The 11,056-nt window shown below is 34.9% G+C and overlaps 2 protein-coding genes across 2 annotated transcripts in view; one reads left to right on the top strand and one right to left on the bottom strand.

Annotated features, from left to right (window-relative positions):
- Positions 1-2,052: 2,052 nt before the first annotated feature.
- LOC105619884 (ER membrane protein complex subunit 2-like) lies at positions 2,053-4,433 on the bottom strand. The gene is made up of 7 exons (XM_012201401.1): positions 4,400-4,433; positions 3,819-3,932; positions 3,581-3,731; positions 3,359-3,502; positions 3,094-3,250; positions 2,302-2,397; positions 2,053-2,226 (listed from the first exon to the last, which is right to left on the bottom strand). Exons 1-7 carry the CDS (start codon positions 4,431-4,433, stop codon positions 2,053-2,055), a joined length of 870 nt encoding a protein of 289 aa, XP_012056791.1.
- Positions 4,434-7,681: 3,248 nt separating this feature from the next.
- LOC105619883 overlaps positions 7,682-11,056 on the top strand; it is a 5,382-nt gene continuing 2,007 nt past the window's right edge. The window contains exons 1-2 of the mRNA XM_012201400.1: positions 7,682-7,895; positions 7,968-10,426. Coding sequence (XP_012056790.1) covers positions 7,682-7,895; positions 7,968-10,426 — 2,673 coding nt within the window. The remainder of the gene's footprint in view (positions 7,896-7,967; positions 10,427-11,056) is intronic.

Here is an 11,056-nt window from a genome sequence, read left to right as displayed (position 1 = left end):
TATATATATATATATATATATATATATATATATATTTATATATATTTATTTATTTAATATTTATACATGTAAAGAAATGTTCCAGCATTAAAAATTATGAAGCAATTATTATAGTAATTATTTATTGATTAGTAGATAAATATTAAATTTGTGGTTTAGAGATCAGTACATGGAAGATCAATTACCAGCACATTCTTGCTTAGAGCTGGTAGCCAATTCTGAACAAATATTGAGCAATTACACTAGTAGAAGATTGTTAACTTACAAGAAAGTTAAAGAACCTGAGGTAATAAGATTTAAGAAAATTTTATTAACTTTTATTTAGTTTTGATGTTATCACATCTAAAAAATACAAGGGAACACAACTGAATCCTTGCGATTTTAATAAGCTTTAATTATGTTAAAATATAGAACATATAAATAAGAGATACATTTTTTTTGTACGTGCTGAGTCATATGTTAAGGAAAATCTTTCTTGAAAAAAATCGTTTTTTTTTCTTTCAAAGTGAATATCATCGAAACTGAGATAGAAAAAAATATTTCAAATAAAAGTTGAATAGCGTCAAAAGTACTTTATAATCATTAAAAAATGGAAGAATTTTTTTTAATTATAATTATAAAATACTCTTGAAACTATATATACAACTTTTATTTAAATCTTTTTTTTTATTTCAGTTTTGACGAGTCACTTTGAAGAAAAGATTTTTTTCAAAAAGAGATTTTCATCTTAACGTAATTCCGCACATAAAAAAAATATTTCTATATTTTAACATATCCAAAGCTTATTGAAATCAAGAAAGACCAATTGATTGTGTTCCTGGTTAGATAATATTTGAGGTGTATTTTCTGTGGCTGAATTAATACACTTTTGAAACTTAAAATGAGAAAAAATAGGTATATATGTATTTGATATTTGGCGGAAACGAAAGAAATTTTCTAGTACAATCTTTGTAAGAACAAAACAGATTTTGTAATAAACTAAGGATAAGATTTTTTTAATACAAAATAAGAACAATTTCTCCTTTTCAAAATTAAAATAGCTATATTCTTATTTTCTAGTAGCTTGTATGCTTTTGATATGATTAAACTATATATCAATATTTTTTAACATTTAATGACAGGCAACTGACGAGAGCATTATTATGAATTTTACTGATTTCCGTGAGAAGTATTTTGCATTACGTGAGGAAACGAGGAAGGAAAAACGAATGAGGAAAGCTGCAGAAAGAGCAAAGAGACGAGAGGAGTGGGAACGTAGTAACAAAGAAGTTACTGAAAGGTGACTGTAAATCAGTCTTATGTAGTATTATATAAAGGTACATTCTCTATTCTCTACATTTCTTCAATTTTATATATCTTTTTCTCAGTGCGAGAAGATATATAATTATTCAAAATTATTTATCAAAATGTGACTATCTAATTTTGCAATTCTTGTTTATTATGTACAGAATAGTTGTAAAAGTTGAAAACAAAACTAACTATTGCAATGATTTAGAAATAAATATTTTTTGCATACATGATCCTATCCATTCAACGTCGTTTTTTATTACATTATATGTAAGATATACCGATACCTAAATAACAATGAAATAACGATGACATTAAATGAATTACAAAGAGTGATCGCTAAATCGATAATTTTAACATTTACTTAATAACATATATATAATAAGGTACGGAAATACGAATGTATATTCAGAAGATAATTACGTATGGTGCACTTAAAATTCGAGAATGGTATTAATAGAGATTGGTATTAATAGAGTAATTAATTAATATATCAACATACAATTGTACATAGATATTGGCAAAATTACCTGGAACAAGACAAAATTACCTAGAGCGTGATGTACATATATTACGTAACGAATAGAATTACAAAATACTGTTCGAATATCCTGATTAGATTTTGTTAACTACACAGAGTTAAAAAATATGTCTAAAAGCTCTTCAGTAAATTCTTCGGAAATCGTTATTGCAATGTCTTTAAACACATATCGCTTACATATGTTTCTCACAAAATTAAAATAAATACAAGAATAATTATAATACCTAAGCTTCAAGTTGTAATTGTCCTAGTAAACGTTCTATGTTTTTAACGTCCTCATTTGCAACTTTACTTTCATATTGTTTCTCAATTTGTCTACTAGTCCATTCACTCAATTTCATTGCTTCCTTCTTCTTAGATGAAGGACATTTAGGCGATGTTGCAATATTATTTGTTGTCTGAAATTAGATATTTGTAAGAATATAAATACTCTTCATAATTATGTAGCATTATAATATAATAATGGGACTTACTAATAACAAGCCATATAAAGCTCTAATATTATTTGGATTTAATTTCGCAGCTTGGCAGAAGTATGCTTTTGCTAGTTCCATGTTATCAAATCCACCCTATATAATAAAGCATTACTTGTATAATTTTCTTTTTACATTTTATATTAACAAATATCTAAAAATATCTAATGTATATTATTAATTTAGTGAATTTTTATTAATCTAACAAGGGGAACATTAGATATAGGCCCTTCTAATTAGGCTAATTTGATATATCTATATAATAATTTAATCTTCCAATTAATTCTTGCTAAAATTATAGAGTATGTTTTTTAAAACGCGTTTAAAAATTTTCTTGTGTGGTAATGTAAATTTTTTAATGTTGTTTTCGTAAATGTTTAAGAAGCGTTTTTTATATTTTTATTCTGTAATTTTGGCACGAATTAGTGGAAGGTCTGAATTATTGCATATATAAAATTTAGCTAAATTATTGAGTTTGATGTTGGAGAAATAATCAGCCATGGCCTCTCCCGATTTAGCTAAATTTTACAAAAAGAGAAAAATGCGTAAAAAAAATATTATATTACCAAATATTATATTACCAATACATAAATTTTTAAATTTTTACGTTTTCCTCAGGAATGCTTGAGTGCGTTCTATAATTTTATTTATATTTTTTGAATTAATAGAATTAATAGAAAGACTGAATTATTATAGACAACAAAATTGAGACATATTCTGGTATTCTCCTTGTAAGTAAATTAATATAATTATCATCATAAAAAAATATCATAAAATATTAGATATACATACCTGAGAATATTTTATTTCTGCATATCTTTGGTAAATTAAATGACTGTGTGGATTGTGCAATATAAGTTCTTCCATACAATAAGCTGCTTTAGAATATTCTTGTTCTTGTAAATATAAATCACATAACTCGTGCCATGCTTCTTGATCGCTCATAAATCTAAACAATGATTTAGTATATAATATTACTAATACATAATTTAGAAAACTTTTTTATAAAACTTTTAAAATATATGCATTTATATATAAATGTATGTTAAAATAATACCTTTTCAGATATTCTGTAAGCTCTTTGATTGCTTCTGGAATGCGTCCTCGAGCTTTCAAAATAGCAACACGACGTTTTCTTGGTGCAGCATTGGTTTCATCTCTTTTTATGATAGAATCCAAAACTTCCATTGCCTCATCATACCTAGAAAAAATCAATTGATAGAGCATTAAGATAAATATTATTGCATATTTTTACATACTTGATGATATATATAATTACATTTCTAATGCTTCTAAATGCATAGCATGGTACTTGTGAACACGCAAGCTGCCAGGAAAGGCACGCATTAAAATTTTGATGCAGTATTCAGCTAATGGTAGTCGGTAACAATCCAATGCGGCTACACATACTTGTTCCAGAATCAGATATTCTGAATGAAAAATAAAATATATATTCGTGACATGCATATAATTTTTTGATAATTTTAAGAATAAGAAAATATGTATTGATAGAATACTTTCATTGCCCAAACGATCAATCTTTCCCATCAAAGTATTTTCCCAGAAATCTACTACATCTTTACTTCGTCGCTCGGAATCTTCCCTCCAAGTTCTCAATAAATCCCTTACTTCTGTATAACAAAAATATGTACAAAGTCATTAGAAGCACACAAAAATTCTAATGGTGAAATATTACTGATTTTAATAAAATAATTTACACAAAATAATATTTTTAGAAAATTATTAATTTTTTAAATATTTTAATGTCCATAAATTCATAAATAATAGAACATATATAATTAAAATATCAAACAAAATAAAATATATATGCAATAATATTAAAATTAATATATCAAAATGTAAATTAGAAATACGTCAACAGTATCAAATTTTTATTAACATAATGACTCAGCAAATTTTTTACAAGTTTCTCGACATTAAGATTACTTGATAACATAGAATATTTATTTTAAAAAAAATTATATACTTAAATATATTATTATGATATTTTTTAAAGAATATGTTCAAAGAATTAATATTTATTTTACAATTACACATGATGAGATAACGTTAATTGTCACATGACAGAAAGATTCACCTGTCCAAGACAGCTTGTCGTAACATCCTGCCATCGCTTTGTAAAACAAGGAAATCTATTTAGGCGAATAAATAAAGTGCACGATAAAAATTTTTGTCACGCACTGCTCTGGACTATTTTAGAGGTTATGCAATGTGGCATGTAGCGCCCATGATACACAGTGTAAACATTATCGGATTAAACACATTCGTAAAAACAAAGAAAAATTAATCCTTTCCACTTTCTTGTAAAAAAAAGGGCACATCAACGTAATTTGAAATCGCACTAAGCAATAGCGTCTCGATTTCTTTACACTTGACAGCGTAGAAGATAATTTATGCTAAATAATGATAAATAATGATCATGAAGGGGAGCGTGAGAAAGAAGGGATGACAGCTTATTCACTTCCGTTACACATACAAGAATTTGGGGACTGCTAGTTGACGATTACAAGTTCATGAAATTATTAAGGTCTTGCGCACAATAAAGAAAATATTAGGTATAGAAATATATTAAGATTTTAACCTATCAGAAATTGGTTACATCGGAATACACAATTTTTGATAGGTTAAAACCTAAATATTTATTTTTAATATTTCTTCTATTATGTACAGGACCTAATGTTCGTATCACACTAGCAATTGAAGATGGCGTCTGCGTCGTCTGCGACATCTGCATCCGCATTCACGTTTCTTGACCAATCAGAAAAGAACTGGGGATCAATTCTCTATCTTGAAACGAGAGCTGTGGTCAAAGGTTTCGCTATAATGTTTGATGGACCAATTACAAGAAAGAATTTTACAAACTGACCAATTAAAAAACGCTTCAGCAAAGCATTTACAACATCGCGTTGATCATAACTGAGGTGAAAATTACAAAAGTGAGCAAATTTGCTAGATGTTGACCAATGAAATTATTAATATTCTAGTAAATTCGCTCACTTTTGTAATTTTCACTTCGTTTCAAGATACAGAATTCGATTTTTTGCTGATAGTGCTGGTCAATAACTTCTTTTTGATTAATTAAAACTATCTCAAAGGATGTATTCCGTTTCACGCATGACCTCGGATCTACTAATAAATTTTTAAGCTTAAGTTATAAGGAATAGACGAATCACAATCAATTATTCTCCTCGCATTTGATTGTAATTGGTCAATTTTTTACAGCTTAAAACACTATTGTAGATCCAGACTAAGGCCCGATTGCACCAACGTTACTTTGATTTTAAGTGAAGCTTAAAACTGTCTCTATCTCTTTCAGCTTTAAAAAGAGAAACTGACAGTTTCCTTTAATCCTTGCTTAAAATTAAAGTATAATGATACAATCAGGCTTAAAACTAGGTCCTAGAGTCTGTTTCACGCTGATCAAGCTTACTCATTAACTGTCAACCGCAATTGGTCAATTCTACTAAACAGCAAACGCAATTGGTCAGTCAACGGTCGACTAAACTAATTAACGTTGATGAATTTGGCTCTTATAGATCCAGACTGATGTGCATAATGACTGCATTCAGCGGACTCAACAGTTGAGCTCGCTGTTTATTGATGTATTCTCTTAGCTCATCCAATCAGAATTTTAGATCTAGAAGAATCATATCAATAGCAGCGAGCACTTACTTAACTGGTGTGTCTGCTGATGCGTCCAATGATAGCTCAGCTTTTTTTCACATGACGAAAGCAGAGCTCTCATTGGATATCACTCGTCGCTCATCGTTCATCGCGTCCAATAGGCACAATGCAAATAGACAATTTTTGTGACTATTAATGAAGATTAAAAAGTTCGATGATAATTGAAAAACGAAGATATTATCGATAATTAATAAAAAATTTTAATTATTAACATAAATATTTGGATAATGCATTATTGAATTCATGATTTTTTATATAAATATGCATAAATAAGTATTTTTAATGCTATAATATTTTATATATTGCTGAAAAATTATAATTTTTTCTTTACAATTATCTCTATTAATAAGATAATCAAAGTCGAATAATAACATTAAAATCACACTTTTAAATAAAAATTGGGTTTTATTAAGTTTAAAAGATACATGTCTATAAAATTAATAAATCATAAAATTAGTATTATATTATTAAATTTTAGCAATCACGCAATCTTTCGTAAGACTGTCTTTAATAGTATCTCGTCGGCGATACTGACCATTGTTACCTTAATGTTTTGAAATTTACCGCTACGTATTTTATATTCTATCTAAAAATGGCAATTTCCGAGTACTGGCGACGGTCGCGACACGTTTATTTCACCTACTCTAGTCTCGGTACTCTAGTCTCTCGGTACTAATGGAAACAGGTGTCACACTGTGTCACACACATAAACGTAATCTCCTCGAATGCATGAGGCATGAGGAGAGCTGATGAGAGCGTCGTGGGTGGTAAGACGGTAGGGAGCGCCACATGTCAGTCCATAGCCCCTCTGGTAGCTCTTGTCGCTCCCGTTCCCAGACGGAATTATCATCGTCCGTCGCTGTTTTCTGTTGTGTTTTTGGGGCTGGGACTGTGCAGTCGAAGGGGGATAAAGAAAGGAGACATGCCATCGCGATAATCGCTTTGCGAAGGAGGTAACGGTGTGGATGAACGAGTGTGGCGGCGAGTGGCCCCGAAGTGATCGCCGATCGCGCTGCGCGTCCCAACACGCGTCCGTCCGTCCGTCGTCACGTCCAACGTCGTGCGTCGGCCGCGCCGCGTGCAGGCAGGTGTAATTTAATAAGCGCAGGCAGGCTGGGGAGGCTGGTGGCTGGCTGGCGATTTAACAGGATATCGATTTGTCTGGTGGCGGCGAGTCAGTGCCGCCGCCACCGCCACCGTTGTCGCCGCCACTGCCGTTGCTGCTCGCGGCACACCGCACACAAGACACGCAGCACCGCGTACGGCTGTCAGGCGTTACGGGAACAGCCATGGATGTCGATATTTTTGGGGCACAGCGGTGTGCAGCTGTGCCGTGTGCGTGTGCGACCGCGTGCCCGATAGGCGACGAGATGTGACGCGAGACGACCGCCCCGGCGACGATTATTCCGTTTCAACACGTAGAGAGGAGCGTGGCCAGTACGGGCAGAGAAAGAGAGGAGGGAGAGAGAGAAAAAAAGAGAGAGATACACGCATACACACACGGACAACGCGATTGCGATCGGTCTTGAACGAGAAGCGAGAAGTGGATGCCTACATACGATAAGGTCCGTTTGTTGTGTTGGTTCATTATACGTCGCGTGGAACGCTCTTCTTCTACTAGAGTCGCCGCAATTCGATTGTACGTATAAAGTTGATCGCCGACCCATAGGTAACGATGGAGCTCAATGGTACGGGAACATCCGTCGGGGCCGTGGCCTGTCCCGTGTGTACCCTGTATTTACGCGAGGGCATCAGTTTGCAGAAGCATTTGGATACTCATCCCAAGGAACAGGTTATAGATGCTCTCATCAAAGCCAGTACCCCTTCGTTACAGACGCAACAACAACAGCAGCACCAGCAGCAACAGCAGCAGCAGCAGCAGCAGCAGCAGCAGCAGCAGCAGCAGCAGCAGCAGCAGCAGCAACAGCAACAGCAACAGCATGCTTTATCAGCATCAGCAGCAACATCATTACCATTATCACTGCAGGCACAAGCTGCACTTCAGACTCCTACCTCCATCCAGACGCCCCATACGTCCTCCCAAGTCTCGCAGAACGCGCATATTTCTACTCACTCTCCATATCCTGTAGGACCCATTTTTGAATGTCCACCCATAAGTACCATGATGCCACCGCAGTTCACCTCATTCAGCTATCAGCAATTCGTGAACAATGGGACCATGATGATACCACAGTACGCGATGGCGCCGCAAGCCAATCAAATGATGCAGATGCTGTACAATCCATACGGTATGTACCAACAGCAAATACCCACCGTCCAAATGATCTCACCAGTTGCAGCTGTTCCTGGCGCAACGACAAGGATTCGGCCAGTGGTTACTATAGCTGGTGAGAGCAACGTCAGAACACTGACGGTTCCTGTAAATAGTCCCGAGCCGAAACAGATTCTACCTGAGATTTTGCCGGAGACGGATACCGAATCAGGACAAGTTATTCCGGATGTAAGCCTCTCGGTATCGCCCGTGCTGCACAACGAGGATACATCCATCAGAGTGAGGGAAGAGAGCGACAACAGCGCGCTGTCAATCGATCACCGGGGACAGCAAGCACAGAGTTCTACATCACCCGACGATAGCACCGTACACGAATACAATGCTATTTCTAGATCTATTACAATTTCTTGCGCTATTGATAACACTGATGAGAAAGTGGAGAGTGTATTACCAGATATGGTAGACGATGAGCCATCAAATAATATTTCGACCACAGACTTACAATGTAAATCTGCAACATACGAGCAACCAGAAACACAACAGTTTACACAGCAGGTCATCGAAGAGGGATACGTGAATGTATCCGATAGAATGACACCCACAATTGACATTGAATCTGTGGCTTGTGAACATGATTCGGAAATGATATGTGACAATAGAACCGCAAGTCGCAGCAGCAACGTGAACGATAATGTTGAATCACCGCAGGATCTAGTAGCAATAGATACGTTGAAAGACTCTGTTCAATCCGAGTTTAACTCTTCAGAAAAATTAGAGAATTTAATAACCATAATGGAAACGGAGCTCAATAATGCTTCTCTTCAGAAAGAAAGTGATATACAAAATGATCAAGAAAAATTGGCGGACCCGAAAGAAAAAACCACTGTAGATAGGGAAGAGAGCGTGATTCACGATACAGTAGTCATTCCGGATTCCCACGAGAAGGATCATCACATATTGTCGGACGTGCAGGAAGGGGACAAGTGGGACTCGAGCAATTCCTTGACTAACGAACTGAGATTGTTAGAAAAAACTTATTCGCCACATACAATAGACTGTTTGAAAATGAATGAAGCGCTGGATAGACTGCAAAGAACTTTTCATTCTAATAATTATAAATATAGTTTTTCAGCTCCTGCGTCTCCAGTCGCGAGAAGGAAGAGCCGCAAGGTCCGTCGTTATAACTCGCGATCGGAACATGGGTCGTGCGAGAATCTTAGTGTGTATCGTCTCCGTGCTGATTTTGATGACACCGCGGCCATGCACGACGACGACGATGACGAAGACGACGACGAGGACGACGAGGATGTTGATGAGGACGAAAAGATCGACGAGGAGGACAATTTTGACGAGGCGGACATGGAGATTGAAGAGATTCCCAGTCCTCACACACCTTTCGCGGATTGTGGCGTGAGATCGCACACCCCATTGTCCACGATCAGTGGTATTTCCGTGTTAAGAGTTAGAAAGGATCTCAGCAAGCCATGCTCACCCACGTCCATGCATTCGTTTCATCACGTGGACAGCGATAGCGCAACTCACGACGAGGATAGTAACGGCGTAGGTAATGTCACAGAAAAAGATCCGATCGACTGTTCACAGATAGACGAGGAGAAAATTAAGACTGATAATCAGCGTCAGGAGACGCAGGTGGCGGTGTGCGAAAGTGTCGCAAAGATTCAAGAATCGAGCAGCAGTTACGCGTATCATCAATCAGTGATAACCGAACACATTAGTTCATTTCCCGTGATACATTCACAATCATCCGTCTTGATGCACGAGTCATATTCCATTACGACCAGCACCAAGACTCAAAACCTCTTGAATCTCTCCGAATCAATAAATCCCACAACCAGTACCGAATCCAGAAGCTTTCACTCCGCCAAATCATTGATGCCGAAGCAATCGATGGAACTGCTCAATATAAATGAAGATGCTCATGCTGGGCCAATGAATGTCTTTGAATTCGACGGACTGCAAATATTAGTTCCTAGTACATTTATAAGTGACTCGTCCCAGAAAGCGGTGAGTGCGACCAGCCAGCAATCTATGGCAAGTAGCGAGGGTGCAATAGGTATCGACGAGGAGGTGAAGAGTATTAATATGCGTGCCGATGAGACTATGCCGCCTAGGGGCGAATTATCAGAACAAGAGAGTAATGGATGCACGGAGCAGTCCGCATGGCAGGTTTGTAATGTACTTTTCTTGATGTTTTTATATACAGATTCTTTGTATATACAGTTTTTTATTTGCATATTTATTACTATTTACACAATTCGGCATTTGCAATTATCTATTTGTAAAGACGTAGCGTAATGTTTTGACTCATAACTGCAGATTTTTTTAATGTACACGTAATAAAAAAAACAACATATAAAAGGAATTTTTTTATTTATATTTATTTTGTGATGAATATTATGATTAAAATATTTATTATTATTAAATTGATTCTTCTACAGTTATTAAAATATGCTGAGTTATGTCTACATACAATACAACACCAATTATTAAAAGGAACAATACTATTATGTATTTTATTGCATTATTCTTTTAAAATTATTGTGAAATTGTTGTGAAGCTATTGATATTCTAACTGTTATCGTTTTATCGATATTATTATAAAATTGTCGCATTTAAATGTTTTGTTATTTGTTTTTATTATGTAATATAATATAGAATTGTATAGCTGAAAAATATTAATAAAATTATATTACAAAATTATGTTACAGTACTGTTATATGATAATTTGTACACACACACACACACACACACACACACACACACACACACACACACACACACACACACACACACACA

This window comes from Atta cephalotes (assembly GCF_000143395.1).
Source record: "Atta cephalotes unplaced genomic scaffold scaffold00023, whole genome shotgun sequence".
Classification (NCBI taxonomy): domain Eukaryota; kingdom Metazoa; phylum Arthropoda; class Insecta; order Hymenoptera; family Formicidae; genus Atta; species Atta cephalotes.
Note: the sequence above shows the minus strand (reverse complement) of the source record. Positions and strands in the feature narration are given on the sequence as shown.